At 41.2% G+C, this 16,115-nt stretch overlaps 1 protein-coding gene across 2 annotated transcripts in view; it reads left to right on the forward strand.

Moving 5' to 3' along the window:
• fbn1 (fibrillin 1) overlaps positions 1-16,115 on the forward strand; it is a 50,251-nt gene that overhangs the window by 8,010 nt on the left and 26,126 nt on the right. Inside the window, exons 7-29 of one of the 2 annotated variants that reach the window (XM_010769637.1) lie at positions 2,238-2,435; positions 3,458-3,583; positions 4,773-4,898; positions 6,044-6,196; positions 6,300-6,410; positions 6,444-6,545; positions 7,125-7,277; positions 7,367-7,486; positions 7,651-7,776; positions 8,443-8,565; positions 9,482-9,604; positions 10,345-10,497; positions 10,921-10,974; positions 11,068-11,193; positions 11,297-11,422; positions 11,519-11,638; positions 11,886-12,023; positions 12,106-12,156; positions 12,253-12,378; positions 13,076-13,303; positions 13,393-13,518; positions 14,602-14,730; positions 15,768-15,893. In XM_010769637.1, the coding sequence (XP_010767939.1) occupies positions 2,238-2,435; positions 3,458-3,583; positions 4,773-4,898; positions 6,044-6,196; positions 6,300-6,410; positions 6,444-6,545; positions 7,125-7,277; positions 7,367-7,486; positions 7,651-7,776; positions 8,443-8,565; positions 9,482-9,604; positions 10,345-10,497; positions 10,921-10,974; positions 11,068-11,193; positions 11,297-11,422; positions 11,519-11,638; positions 11,886-12,023; positions 12,106-12,156; positions 12,253-12,378; positions 13,076-13,303; positions 13,393-13,518; positions 14,602-14,730; positions 15,768-15,893 (2,964 nt within the window). Of the gene's footprint in view, positions 1-2,237; positions 2,436-3,457; positions 3,584-4,772; positions 4,899-6,043; positions 6,197-6,299; positions 6,546-7,124; positions 7,278-7,366; positions 7,487-7,650; positions 7,777-8,442; positions 8,566-9,481; positions 9,605-10,344; positions 10,498-10,920; positions 10,975-11,067; positions 11,194-11,296; positions 11,423-11,518; positions 11,639-11,885; positions 12,024-12,105; positions 12,157-12,252; positions 12,379-13,075; positions 13,304-13,392; positions 13,519-14,601; positions 14,731-15,767; positions 15,894-16,115 lie in introns of both variants that reach the window. The other variant, XM_010769636.1, reaches the window with a different exon arrangement.

Below are 16,115 nucleotides of genomic sequence, written 5' to 3' on the forward strand. Positions count from 1 at the left end.
TCAGCTGACTGTTTAAGTGCTGCGCTTGTCTTTGCTCTATTTCATGCTCAGATCTTTTAGTTTTTTAGTGTTTGCGCTCCTCCGTAATGAGCAGGTATTATGTCATATGGATTATGTGTGGCAGCTTGAAAGTAATGACATATACACTTTATTCTGATGAAAAGATAAACCTGAGTTATTTACTCTGTCTGCTGTACTCAGCTTATACGGGCGCCATGTAAAAACTTTCCATAGCTCCTGTCATTGCTTTTTCCTATATAAGGTGTACAGCTTTGTTGTTGTCGGTAAGGTACGTAATGTAGGCTTTAATTAGTTACCTGGCAACTGGTTGGGTTTATTTGTCTTAAAGCTGAATGTCGTTTAAAGCAACAGTTGAATAAGTACTTAGGTCCCTTACTTCAGTTAAAATATTCCACTACAGGTCCTGTGTCCAAAAAACGTCAAAGTCCAAGTGAAGTCTAGAGTTATTTGTGTAAAGGGCAGAGTCAAGTTCCAAGTCTTTTTGGATTTTGTCTGGTCTAAAAAATCTAAGAAAAACATGTGGTGTTGTTTTGAGCTCAAGTCGTGTGAATTCTTTATATATATATATGTTACAATGCACCATATTATCAGATTTGATCTTGTGTTTAGCATGTAACTAAATCTTCAAAATAACTCACTTCTAGCCAGCTCTCTAACTAATATAGGTGATTCAGAAGTACAAAGTTTCCATCTGAAATGTTGTAGCGAAGAGGTTTCCCAAAATGGAAACACTTAAATAAATACAAAAAAAACTGTACTTGAATAAATGTCCTTAATTAATTTCTCCCGCTGGGTGGATGGAGAAAAAGAATCAACAGCATTTGGTATCCTGTAGAGGCTGAGCAGGAGGGAGTGAGAGAGAGGGAGAGATGACCCAGTTCTGTTTCACACAGCGCTGGAGCCAGAGGCGGAGAGACCGTGGAGGCACGTGACGGGTCTGGGCTGGGCCCCGGTCCGCACGGGAAACGCACAATGTCTCGTTTGTTTTAAACGACTGCGCTGTTGGAACCGGTCTCCCTCTTTCCTCTCGCTGTCTGTTGTCTGCCGTGAAATGTGGAAATGATTTTTGCTTTTGGATCGGGGCCAGATTATTTTGGGAGGGATGAGTTTTTCACCCTTTCTTTCTCTCCGTCCCTATCTCTGTTTCGCCAGCTTACAATTTTTCACCTGATTAGTTTCAGTGACCTTTTTATATCAGTGGGGAGTATGCAAATAAAGAGTGGTGTTTGGAGAGAGTGGAGTGGAAGGTGGATGCATGCAAGCAGTGGGATCAAGGGAATGAATATGAAACCATTTTGAAGGGGAGGAGAGGTGAAGAAATCTCGAAGGAGGGACTTTCTTCACACTTTTGAGCTCATATTTATTTAAGCTGTTTAGTTTTAACTCTAGGCTGCTGTAGCTGTGGGGAAATCACCTACTGTGTTTCACAGACACGCCCAGCCTCTGCCGGCCTTAGGGGAGATGACCTATTCCATCGATTGTGAATAATAATAAAATATAGAAAACAGCACACAACAAGGTTAATGAGTCATATTACTTTAAAACACAATACATGTTACTGAAGAACCGATGATCATACAATATGTGCACCAGACAGATTTTTTATTGTCTGTGTCTCTTTGCTTATTCTAGCTCGTTTCGATTACTTTCCACAGCCGCCCCCACACAACTTTAAAAGGTTTTCCAGACCCTTTCCCTATCTCTACTTTTCTCTATCACACACACGCACACGCACACACACACACACACACACACACACACACACACACACACACACACACACACACACACACACACACACACACACACATAAATGACAATGCACCTGAGAGCCAGACCGATTAAAATGCCAGGAAAAGACAATGCTTTCTTTATGGTGTGTGTTACTGTCCATTCTGGCATCACTCATAACGTGAGTGAGTCGTAGACAAGCTGAATTTCTGTTTGTTTAAGCCTTAAAGTGTTTAACTCACAGAATCAAGTGAATGTTTGAGGTTTTATCAACTTTGGCTTTAGCTCTCTTTTCACAGTTTTGGATACAATGTTTCACAAATGCTTTGTTTAAAGCTAGTTTTAAATCTAAAGGACTTCCACCAATACAAGTGATTGATAGGTGCTGGAGCGGCTATCATATTGGCAATTTAGCATTGTGTTTGTACTCAAAATGGAGAAACAAAGTAAAGTTTCCAACACAAACTCCTGCTTTGGCTTTGTAGATTACCGCACCGGGCCGTGCTTCGCCTCGGTGCACAACCAGATGTGCCAGGGCCAGCTCACAGGCATTGTGTGCACAAAGAATTTGTGCTGCGCCACAGTGGGACGGGCGTGGGGTCACCCCTGCGAGATGTGTCCTGCCCAGCCTCACCCCTGTCGAAGAGGGTTCATACCAAATCACCGCACCGGGGCGTGCCAAGGTAAAGTCTGTTCCACAGATTCTCTGTCTTTTTTTCAGTTTTCTGTCTGTGTTTTTCTCTGTCACCCTCCCTCCTCTCTCCTTCAGCGAGAAAAGTGCTGCTTCTATCCTTATATTTGCTCGCTTTAACTCCTTCCCCCTCCTTCCCTGCCTTCACCTCTCTTCCTCTGTCGTTCCCTCATCTCTACCCATCATCCCCTCTCCAGAGGATTAGTTCTAATTGGGTTAAATTGGGGTGGGTGGCAGTGCCTCCCACATGTGTATGGAATGCCCGCAGACACACACTGTGGCGGGACTGTCAGAGTCAGTAACACGGGTCAGTGGCGGTGCCACGTGGGAGAGCTCATTCCTGGTAAGACGGCCCTCTGCCTGTCTGCCTCAGACCCAACAACAGTAGAACCTCTGCAGGGGAGACGGATCGGAGCCAGAACCCAGAGGAACATGCAGCGCTCTGACTGCATCAGGTCACAGCCTCCTGGGGCTTTCTAGCCTGAGACCCACATTTTTAGCTGTCAAATACATTAATTTCATTTAATTTGATCATCAAATCTGTCACAAGTTTTTCCCAAAAGTTCCCAAAACCTAGTCCTCAATTCTCTGATGACTACATATCGACCCTCATGAAACAAATCTCCATACACAAACTTAGTTGTGTATGATCACGACTATAACCTTCTGTTTGACGTTAGACCTTTCCTTTCTGTATTTCCATCTCTTCGTTGGTCGACTTGGCTTTCATTTCTGTTCCTCCTGCAGGAGACATTCTTCTCTCTCCCTTTTCTTTTCCCTTGTCACTCTGTTGATCGCAGGAAAGTCCGAGCCAGACTGTTAAAACAGACCCAATTGAAATCCATGCTTATCCAGTCGTGTGCAGATTTCTATGTTAAAATTGCTCTCTTGCCCCTGCACTGAATTGCATTACCATCTCTGTGTCATTTTCCTTTTTTTGTACATTACAGGAGTCTGTGATCCCATGTGTGTGTGTGTTAGAGTGTGAAATAATTGTATGCTTTGTATGTACAGATGTGGATGAGTGCCAGGCCATCCCTGGCCTCTGTCAAGGAGGAAACTGTATCAACACAGTGGGATCCTTTGAATGTAAATGCCCCGCTGGCCACAAGTTCAACGAGGTCTCACAGAAATGTGATGGTAAGAATTAACCTAACAGCCATCACATTAAACTGTGAAATGTATGACTTTCAGTGTAAACTCGAATTACAGAGTAGGTTGGAATCAATGATTTTAAAAGTTTTTAATTAAAAATATCCATCTATTTATAGTTAACTTTACCTCAGTTGTGGTATTCTGATTATTACTTTGTGGGGAAAGACCACACATATGCCACTTTGCCCTTCCCTTGAAACAAGTTTAATTAAACCAAAGCAGCACTCAGCTTTCTCCCAGTAATCCTGTTTAATACTTAAATGTGATGCGTATAAGAGGCTTTCCCCTCATGTACATGTGTAAAGAGAGACTAACTCTGAAAGACACACAAATAGCTGAATTAAGGAGCAGAAAAATGCACAATTACTAAATTCAATGCACTCAGGGGATTTGCTGCTACAACCTTACTTGGTCTGTTATGCCCAGTGGCTTATGGAGGCTAATGTTAGCTAATGCTAGTTCATATAAGTATTGCCGTGTAATACTGAGTTAATTTGTGGTCAGGTATGTACAGAGACAGTAACAAGTTGTTTTGACTCAGTTGTGGATCCTGATTATCAACCTTAGACTGACTTACATATTTATACAATCATAATTTTGTCAAACTTATACACTTGGAGGCAAAACTACGCTTTTTAATGTGTCAGGCTCCAAAGAATCTGAAATAACATCTTCCTCTCTGCATCACCTTTGTTCCTTCCCACATAGAGACCCACAGTTAGTCTGTAAAAAATATTGGCTATGAAAACATGAAAATGACAATTTCCAGACGAAGCTTAACTCTTGTGAAACAGACTGAACAGGCTATTGTAGCACTCATTTGCAGACTTGAATGTGCTACTTTATGGCCAGAAATAATTGGTGGAAAACTTCTTGACTTTGTATAAGACATTTTAAACAGGTCTACGTTACAGTTCCTAAACATACTTTGTGCAATGGTGCTAACAGAAGAGCCGCTACAGAGGCCCCTGGATTTAATATCCTGTTACAATGCCTTATTTCCATTGTCATTGCCAACATGTGTTTTAGTCACTCTTGAAGACATTCATATTTCAGTTTAATCGCTTTCCCCAACAGTTATGATTTCTGTGCAGTTTTTAACAAACAGGAAGCAATCTCAAATGTTTGGAAAAAATACTTGATCGTTTTTTGTCTTCTCCTCCGCTCTCTGCAGATCTGGACGAGTGTTCAAACATCCAAGGTCTTTGTGGTGTAGGTGAATGCTCTAATACTGTTGGCAGCTACATCTGCAAGTGTCCCCAGGGATATTACACATCTTTGGATGGATCCAAGTGTATAGGTGAGCCATCTGTCACGCTAGCTGTCACGCCTCTGTAAAGTATAATCAACTGCATTGTATTTGCTTTGGTTCATTGTTACTAGGGTAGATGAAATTTGAGACAAAGAAGTTGAGTGAAAAAGGGGCCGCCTCTTTCTTTTTTCCTTTTTCCACCCCATTTTGGTTCTTCTCCCTTCATGCCTGTGACTAAGAGCAGAAAGAGCTGAAAACAATCCAACGTTCCAGCTGGTAGGATTTAGGTCAGTAGTCACTTGTTTCTAGCTTCACAACAATGAGCTATATTATATATTATATATTATATATATACTCTTTAAACTAAGGAGGACACATGAAAAGTGAGGTAAACTCGTCTGACTTTGAATTTTGACTACACAGTTGGAAGAAGTAGAATATGCTTGTGTCTGTCAGACTGTGTGAACAGTGAAGAGTGTGTATCACACACACATGCACACATAATCACCAAAAAAGGCTGCAAAGCTCTCAAGTTCAGCTCAGTTTGACCAAAAACAGACCTACTTTACGGAGGAATTTGAGTCAGAATAGTCCATTAGATATACACGCACAGACTCACATGCGCATGCATACACACTTGGATTCACACACAAACATATTATGCAAACACGCGCTCACATTACCCCCCGAGGAGAGGATGTTTGTGAGGAAGGAATGTCTGAGTCTATTGCTCCAGAAAAGTGTTGTACCAAACATTTTAGTCTGTTTCCCATGCAGCACAGTCCACTCCAACCCTGACAAGGCCCAACTGTTTTTATTCCAGCCACTTTGCTTGCCTGTCATCTTGTCGAAGTTAACCAAGCAATCAGTGGTATAGGCAGTCAGTTTCTCCATGTGAATGCGCTGGATGGGTTGGGTGTTAAACACGACATGATATATTTATGTTAATGGGGAACCTGAGTGTTAGTCATGCTACTGCACAGTGCCAGAAACTGCAAGATGTAGGAAAGGTTCTCATAAATATGAATTGATGACTATTGGAAATGGCTTCCATCGTCCAAATTATGGAAAATCTGAAGCAACCAAGACTGCTTTTGATTGTTCTCCTGCCAATTTGCTCAACATGCAGACAACACATGCCATATTCCATACATCATGGTTGGTTTAACTTCATGCTGTGCTGTTTCCCACAGATTCCCGTGGAGGGTACTGCTACGCTAGCGTGCTGAATGGGCGCTGCGCCAACCAAAACTCGCAGCTGTTGACCAAAATGCAGTGCTGCTGTGATAGTGGACGCTGTTGGTCTGACGGATCCTCCCCGGAAATGTGTCCCATTCGTGGATCAGGTGGGGCCATTTACCATCACAATGCTTTAAATGTCTTGTTCTCAGCTATCTGTCTCCATGTCTCAACACGGAGCTTACCTCCTATTGGTTTTCGTCATTTTAGAAGAGTACCAGAAACTGTGCATCCAGATACCTGATGGGAACAATGGAGTGATTCCTGGTCGTGTCCCAGGGAGTCCCGACCTCCCTGCCATCTACCCACTTCCATATCCTGGTCAAAAACCTGGCCAGTTACCCCAGTATCCTGGTCAAAATCCTGGCCAGTTACCCCAGTATCCTGGTCAAAATCCTGGCCAGATCCCAGGACAATTCCCATTTCCAGGACAACTACCATTACAACCTCGACCAGGTATGGTCCTGCTGTCTTTTGTTTTATTCACATTCACAGCATGTCTTAAAAGTGTATGTGTGCATAGATAGTTTATTATTCTGGTCCTAATCAATGGATGTGCAATACTCAACCTCAAACTGCTCTTTTGTTATTGTGTGTTCCAGTTTTGAGCATGCACAACACTCTAGCTAACAAGTCTATTTCAATGATGGAAAACATTCACTGCTATTTATAACCTCTGGGTATTGCAGCAAATATATGGATTTAATATGTGCAGAAAAGGATCATCTAAACGAATAGAGTTTATTTTGGTTAATCTTCCGCAATAACATTTCCTTCAAAACCATTTTGCAAGGCATTTTGGCACAGTTTGGGCGTTTCTTAAGAAGATCAAACAACTCAGAGCTTTCTTGCCCCAATCAGATTGATATTGATTTGCTTTTGGGTACCATTCATTTTGATTTGTTATATCATTCTTTAATACTTTTATAATGACCTAAGCCCCTTCAAAATGAATATATGACGAAAAAAAAGCTAAACCAACTAACGCAAACACTTTTTTGTTTGGTAACATTTTTGTGTGAATTATTCTATCAGGATCCGGGATTATCCTCACGCAGAACATCACCAACATGTGTCAGGCCTTCCGCAACCTCTGCCTGAATGGCAGGTGCATCCCCATGCCGGGCATTGGATATCGTTGTGAGTGCAACATGGGCTTCAGGTTGGATGGAAGAGGAGAGTGCTTGGGTAAGTTCCTGATAGAATAGGGAACACGTTTCTAAACTGGAGGAACATGGAGGTGAAGAAGGTTTATGAGCTTTATGTTTTTTCTCCAGATGATGACGAATGTGAGAGAAGCCCATGTGCACACGGAGAGTGTGTGAACACCCCAGGGTCTTACATCTGTCAGTGTCCTGCTGGATTCCAGACTACTGCAACCAGGACAGAGTGCAGAGGTAACACACACACACACACACACACACACACACACACACACACACACACACACACACACACACACACACACACACACACACACACACACACACACACGCTCACATGTGCATGCCAAGTCGCGAAGATGTATGTGTTAACTGTACACTCTGTTTGTTTCTGCCAGATCTGGATGAGTGTGTCGCTAACGGTCGCATCTGCAATAACGGCCGCTGTGTGAACACCGTGGGCAGCTTCCATTGTGTCTGCAATGCTGGATTTGAGATTACATCTGACGGCAAAAACTGTCAAGGTCTGTCAAGTACTGACATCACATTTATGGATTTTAGACACGGCTAGTTTTCTGTAATTAATACAGTATATGTAATGGTTACATTTAATGGACCGTGGATTTGTTATGGGCGGTTTTAATATCAATGCCTGTAGGAGGCATGGACGTAATAGACAGCATCTTAAATTATCACGGTATTGCTTTTATGTGTTTATGCCAATTAACTACAAAATATGATCATTTTATATTACTATCAACCTTTTTCCATATTATTCATATGTTAGTTTATTTATTTTTGCTTACCATGCAGGCATCTATTTGTTTCCATTAATTTGAGTTTGCTGTTAAGTCTTGCAAACTTGCTTTAGCCATGGATGATCAAATAGCTTAGGAACTTAATTTATAAATTGCTTCCAAAAGCTGAAAATGTATCCCAGATTTCACCAGCTTTCCACTGTGGCTTTAGGAACAGCTATAAACACTAGTCAAATCTCTAGTCAGATTATATTATTTACACTTAGAGATAGGTTATAGGAATAGAGTTTATTCAAAATCATGACTGTTGTTTTTGTCAAGCGTGCTCCAAAATCCATAATTATAGAGCTTGGTGCAAATGTGTTGTGAATAGACCCCACCCCAATTGGGTCTTTAACCACTGCATTTTCATTTGTTTCTATTTATCCACAGACCAAGACGAGTGTCTGATCAGGAACATGTGCCTCAATGGACTGTGTATCAATGATGATGGTAGCTTCAAATGCATCTGCAAACCTGGATTCTTGCTTGACGGCAATGGACGCATGTGTGTAGGTAGGTTGTCAGAAGGAGCCACAGATTATTACCAACACATCTCTAAATTCTAACATACCAGGCTACAACACTAGAAGATACTTTAAGTTTCTCAACTTTTGACAAGGCTTGCAGATGTCTACCTCTCTTGCATGTTAGTGGCTCTTAGCAAACAAGCCAAAAATCCCCCTACAAGCTTTGGAAAAGTCCCCCAGTGTCCCGGCAGGCCAGCTGGACATGCATTGTTGGGCCCGCCTATTTTTAGATCCTAACAGACAAATCTCCTTAAACTTGTTCAATTGCAAAATTGTGAGTCACCTACTGTAACAATTGTTTTGGATTGACCATTTTGTCAAATATTATAATGATGAGTGGAACCTTATGCGACAAAGTTTAAATTAATGAAATGTACAGTAAAACTGCGAAACCGTTTCCATTGAAAACAAGTATTTTGCAGCCATTGTGCTCCACATGGCTTCAGATACAGACGTTAGATCTCTGAGACACTGACCTTGTTAAGTCATTGCAGAATAAATAAATAGGAGAGTAGGGAGTGGGTGAAGTGTCCTGATGTATGCAGTCATTAATGAAATGTGTAGTCTAAAGGGGCCCCGGGGCCTCATCATTTATATCTACAGTCTGCAGTCTGTTCCACAACACACCCAGACAGAACACACACTCTTATTCGTGCATGCAATATCATTGTTTACGCTCATTATGATAATGATTGTAATACGCAGATGGGATCAAGGGGAAAGAAAATAATGTTTTCTTAGTTGAGGTCATATAACTGAAACTGTGCAGACGTTCAGGCTCAATCTTTGTTTAAATGAATCAAGCACCTGAGGACTTTAATAATGCTTAAGCAGGAAATTGTGAATTTCCTCTTACCATTTATTTTGTAAAGAGAAGTCATTTTTTCTGCATCTGTTTCTAGACATTGATGAGTGTGAGACTCCAGGCATGTGTATGAACGGCCACTGCATCAACACGGAGGGCTCCTTCCGCTGTGAGTGTATGGCTGGGATGGCAGTGGGCCTGGATGGACGGGTCTGTGTTGGTGAGTAAATGTTTTGTTTTCAGGAATGTGTTCATTTTTAAGACCATGGCAAACAGTAAACTTACAGGCAAGACAAACAAACTCCCTCTTTCAGTATCCGGCATGTCTGGCAGAAACTTTGGGGAAAGTTCTCTTGTGCTGCACAGAAAATATACAAACTTACTTTTCTGTTTTTTAAAACTATTTCTCTGTTTATAAAACTAATTTCTATTACTGGTCATTAGAACAAGCTTTTGTCAAAATGATCCCTCTTTTTTAAGAAACTGATAGCTCATAGTAGCTCAAAGTTTCCTAATTACAGTATAATCGCGCTATAATTTACTTTACCAACAGCTTATACAACACACACTCACTATCATTAATGAGCGTTGATGTGTTGATAAATATTTTCCTGTTTCCTTGTGCTCCCATTCCCTGGACTGGCACTAGTAGAGTAGACCTGATTATGTTTCTTTCTAAACATTCCTATTTCCCCCCAAATGTCACTGTGTATTGTGTTAAATGTTGAAATGCTGTGGTCTGGCCTGGGTGAGTTTTCTTCGTCAGAAAGATTTCAGCAAAGGAGGGTGCGTCAAATCACTGAAGGAGAACAACAGTTTGTTTTGCCAGTGTTGTTGTTTATTAGGGCTGTGGAATCCCGCCTCAATTTCTCTCTGCTTTGCTTTGTTTTAAGCCTCTTTTCAGATCTCTTGCATCATCCTTGTTTCTCACACGCAGTTGTCTTTTTCTGTCCGAAACAGATACACATATGCGCAGTTCTTGTTATGGTGGCTACACGCGAGGGCAGTGTGTTAGACCGTTATTTGGAGCTGTTACCAAGTCGGAGTGCTGCTGTGCCAGCATCGAGTACGCCTACGGAGAGCCCTGCCAACCCTGCCCACCACAAAGCTCTGGTACGGATCTTCAAATTACTCCACCCTTTACACACATGGAGCCACCTCCTGGCACCTAACACCCACCTAACACCCACCTAACACCCACCTAACACACGCACGCACGCACGCACGCACGCACGCACGCACGCACACACGCACACACACACACACACACACACACACACACACCATCCAGTGACTTCTTATTAGTCCTGCCAATTAAAGTTTCTATATCAAAAGACGCCAGAGCTGCACCACATTAAAGAGAAGGCTTTTATATACATCCAGGCTAAATGAGAAAGCGTAGAAATGGATAATGACATGGTATTAGATGTTCTGTTTTGAGAATTCTTGGATTTTGGCAAATGTGACATTTTTCTCAAACACTTTTAATTCTTCTTTTTGTCAACCTAACTGTGCTGTTTGTGCGTTTTGTTGCAGCTGATTTCCTGGCTCTGTGCCCCAGTGGCCCTGGCATCAGCGGTGATGGAAGAGGTAACCATTGCAATGGTTACATATATACTTACATTTGGTTATTATTACTCATCTTTGCTTTGATGTTGAACAGTTTATTCTTTGCCTTCTCAGATATTAACGAGTGTGCCCTCGACCCTGATATCTGCCAGAATGGAGTGTGTGAGAATATGTTGAGGACATACAAATGCACCTGCAATGAAGGCTTTGAAATAGACCTGACGGGCAAAAACTGTGTCGGTAGGTTGACTGCTCTGTAATGTCCTTGTCTTCTATAAAATAATACAGCCCTGATATGAAGAGCCAGTGTGATATCTGTCATGATGTCTCTCTGTTTCCTCAGATATTGATGAGTGTCTGATGAACCGTCAGCTGTGTGATAACGGTCAGTGCAGGAACACACCGGGCAGTTTCACCTGCCACTGTCCCAAAGGATTCGTCTTTGATCCCGAAACAGACGTCTGCGAGGGTTAGAGACTCAATCATTCTGTTGGAACTACATCACTTAAAGTGCTGTGTGTTGTATCAGATTTACAATAATCTGCTGTTGTTGTGTTTCCGACAGATGTGGATGAGTGTCTGTCCAGCCCCTGTATTAACGGAGACTGTAAGAACAGCCTGGGGTCCTTTGTGTGTTTGTGTTCAACCAGCAGTTCACTGGACAGCACTGGGATGGAGTGTATAGGTAAAGGTTCAAATTGTATATAATTAGAGGAAAAATGTACTAAAATCTTTATTTATTCAACATTAAAAAAAAATTATGAATGAAACCCCCAGTTTGGTTAATTAAAAGTCAACATTATTTAACAGTATCAAGTATTACAAATAGTTTGATTTGGTTTTAAAATGAAGTATTTATCTCCCTTTCTTTGCTCAGTGATCAACTGCATACACAATGTGAGTAACTAGAAAGGTTTGTTTCATATAAACAGAGACTACTAAGGGCACCTGCTGGCTTAAGATAGTCAATAATCGCTGTGAGGTCAACATCAACGGGGCCACACTAAAGTCCCACTGCTGCGCCACACTGGGAGAAGCCTGGAACAGCCCGTGTGCCAAATGTGAAAAAGGTGAGGTGACCTTTTTGCACCATTTTGCACATTTTAGTGTACCGCATTGACTGACAATGTGTTGTTTGTCCTTCTTTTTCAGATCCATTCTGTGGTAAAGGCCTTGCTAGGGTCAAAGGAAATATCTGTGAAGGTAAAACTGCTTTGATTGCTACGTAGACCCAGCAATTCACTTGAGTAATGAGAAACAGTGAACCTGTTGTTGATGTGGCTCTGTTTTCACTGTCAGATGTGGATGAGTGTCGAGTGTTTCCCGGAGTGTGTATCAATGGAAAGTGCATCAATACACCGGGCTCCTTCTTCTGCCAGTGCCCTCCAGGAATGACTGTGGATATCAGCGGCAGGACATGCATTGGTAGGTTGTGTGTGTGTGTATTTCAGCATAGCCGTGATATGTCATATGAGCAGTAGACACATTGCAGGACGTTCAATGTCAGGCAAGGCAAATTAAAATTGCCATGCTACAAATTCCTTGTACTTTATGCAAACAAAAAACATGTAATACTCTCATTTTCCATGACAAGGGCGTCTGTTTACTAGAACATTTACTCAGATTTAGGAGATCTTGGTTGTACTTGGTTTGTTGAGTAATATATTGTGAAAGAAAAAACAATATTGGAAAGTCAGGATATTTCAGATTTTGTGCAGACCTTGTCTGCATGTAGGTGTATTGAAATAATTGTACTGTTTCTATGTCATGTGTTTTATTTGATTTGTATTAGTCACTTTATTGAACATGTTAGAAACAAAACAAACAATAATAATTATAATAATGATTATAACAAAGACAAGCAAAATTAAAAAATTAAAAAACGTTCACAATATAAAAAAAACAAGTTTAATAGTTTCCGTCATGTTCAAAAGGGGCAAGAAGAACCTTAAAAACGTTTCTAGTGTACATTGTTCATGAAAATAAAAGTTTAGGTCATCATCATCAGCATCCGTGATATTTGATTCATTGTTTTAAACAAATCATTTATTTCATCATGTGTTAGATGTTTAATGAATACCACTTCGTATTCTTATATGAAATGCATCGAACATGATTTCAGACCTGCGTATGGAGCACTGTTATCTCACCCATGAGGACGAGCGCTGTGCGGCTCCCATCTCTGGTAAGCAGCGAGTAGACGCCTGCTGCTGCTCCGTGGGTGTAGCCTGGGGCCCTGAGTGTGACGAGTGTCCTGAGAAAGGGACTCCAGAATACAACCAGCTCTGTCCTCGTGGACCAGGCTTCTCGCACAGGGGCGACTTCATCAACGGCAGACCCTTCCTCAAAGGTACTGTACCCTCCACACACTGCACAACTGCCTGTGGTGTCTCATGAATACTCTATAACTTGCCTTTATCTCTCTGCTCTATACTTTAGATTTAAATGAATGCAGAATGATAAACACGCTGTGCTCAAATGGAAGGTGTAGAAACACCATCGGCAGTTTCCGTTGTCGCTGTGATAACGGCTATGCTCTGGACTCTGATGAGAGGAACTGCACTGGTAAGTTGTACTATAGCAATCAGCTGAATACCTATACAGTCAACAACAACAGTTTAATAGTTGATCCAAATGAAAAGGTAAAAAACTGCTGGCTCCAGCATCTAAAACAACTCTGTTCAATACCATTGTAAATGGAATGTAGGACTATTTTACCTGCTGTGGTTCTTGAAAATTGTGACGGACCTACTGCGCTATTTTCTGACATTTTAGAAACTAAACATCCTATTGATAGTTTGAAAAAGTATTGATTTATCTTCCTAAAACATCTTAAAATACCGAAAACATCTCTGAATGAATTAGCTCTTCACCTAGAGTCTTGATAATATTTTAAGAGCTGACATTCATGTTCCTGATTTTTTGGCCTAGAATATTTGCTCCACTGTATGCTTGATTCTTCACCAGTCACTCTTTCTGAATCCCTCTGCTAACACTAATTACAGTGAAGTGGTTTAAAGCCATGGCCTACTTTGAGCTCTTTCAGTCTAATGGGAGCCTGGCTTCCTTTGACTTGTTGGAGCGGGTCCTTGTAGTCTGGTTAGCTGCATATGTGCTCTGCTTAAATGTGAACACATCATGTTAGATTTAAACGCCAGTTCATTGGCTTTATTCTTAAATAATTTATAGGCTCTTAGTAAGTAAATTATATCTGGGACCTTTTAACCCCATATGAATGAGATCCCAGTCTTTGTGTTAAGTGTTTCAAAATGTGGATTACATTGGGGGATCATGGTTTTAGTTCTAGAAGAATCTGCTTGAAGAGCTAAGTCTGTCTAAATCATCTTCCCCTTTAATGTCCTTTTATAGCCTTTGTTTCATGTAGTAAATGATGTCCAAATATTTAATGCTTTGTCTGCCTTACATTATAATATGTATTTTAGCCTCAATGATTTTGCTAGGGATCTCATCAGTCCATCTCTTCTGTGTTAAATTAATTTGTTACTGAGAGTGAAATCTCGTGTTTCACGGCAACAATAAGGTTTCTTTAATTGTATCCTTCTATTTAAAAAAATACAGGCGCTCACTGCATGCGTGAATGTTTGTGCTGTTTTAAACAGATGTTTTTTTATCCTTCCTTTCCTTTAGACATCGACGAGTGCCGCATCTCTGTGGACTTGTGTGGGCAGGGCAGGTGCATAAACACAGCCGGAGATTTTGAATGCGAGTGCTTCGAAGGATACGAAAGTGGCTTTATGATGATGAAAAACTGCATGGGTGAGTGTTGAATCCTCATACAACAACACACTTAAATCACATGCATTGAACCTTCAGCATTAGATTATTTGGTACAGTTACATCCAGAGACAGCTCTCTTTAATGAAATAATTTAGTCTTTGAGAGCGTGATTGAAAAAACTTGGTCTTTCACACACTCAGTGGCAGCATCTTAGACCAGAGGTTTGCCGAACTTTAAAGTTCTTAAATTATAGAGCCTCCACACTAACGCTGCTCTACTCACAACCCAGCCCTGTCCTCACACTCCCTCCTGGGCCGTAAACTCTGGATGAGGTGCTTAGGCTAACATGCCGAACGTGGAACTCACTGTTTAGACGGCTGATGTCATCTGAAATATAATATGTGTGTGTGTGTGTGTGTGTGTGTGTGTGTGTGTGTGTGTGTGTGTGTGTGTGTGTGTGTGTGTGTGTGTGTGTGTGTTTAAGTTGACCTCAAGTGAGAGAGAATGAGAATAGAAAAACTGCTCCATAAAGTCCGAAAAGATAATTGTTCCTTATGACATGTGAGAGACACCATCAGCTGCCCAGCAATTTGTTTTTTTTATATGCAACTCTAAGTCGTAATGTTCTGCCATCTGTGAAAATACTTAATGCTCTATTTCTGTTCTTCCTTTGAGACCATCTGATTAATTCTTGGGAAAAATACTACACACAAAATGGAGAGTCTCAATACTTTTGTTGGCCGAAAGCTGCAATTAGACGAAAATTGGCTGAGAAATTACTTTTAGGCTGTGGCAAAAACTGCAGAGCTGCAGTCAGTGGGTTAGCAAAGCTTTTTGTTTGTAAGTGGCAGTTCTTAACATCACTTCCAGCTTTGAAGCTGCTGCTCGTATTTTTTCACTATGCAATTTTAGTAAACAGCGATAAAATACCTTCTATGTTCTCCCACAGTCTCTCCTAAATTGGAGTCTCACTATTTTGGAAAATATATCTCCTGGTTGTCATCAGACATTGATGACAATATTTTTTTATCAAAAAATAGCAACTCTTCCAATCTTTTTATGCTGTTCTTCCACAGACATCGATGAGTGTGAGAGGAACCCTCTGCTGTGCCGCGGTGGTGAGTGTCTGAACACGGAGGGCAGCTTCCAGTGTTTGTGCCCCGATGGACATGAGATCGCCCCCGACGGGTCAGCCTGTCTAGGTGAGTGATGATGTCATCAGAGAGGAGATCCGAGCAAACTCTCCAAACTTTTTCCAAATGGTTCTATTTATATCTTAAATAGTCATCTTATTTCCTTAATTGTATTTTGGTACCAGTACATTGTACTTTATTCTGATTTATTTGTTGTGTTTAGTTTGGATGCATTATCCTTCTTTCTCGCTCTCATTGGATGATTGACAAAGATTCAGCCATCTTGTTGTG

This window comes from Notothenia coriiceps, unplaced genomic scaffold, assembly GCF_000735185.1.
Source record: "Notothenia coriiceps isolate Sejong01 unplaced genomic scaffold, NC01 NC01_scaffold00007583, whole genome shotgun sequence".
NCBI lineage: Eukaryota > Metazoa > Chordata > Actinopteri > Perciformes > Nototheniidae > Notothenia > Notothenia coriiceps.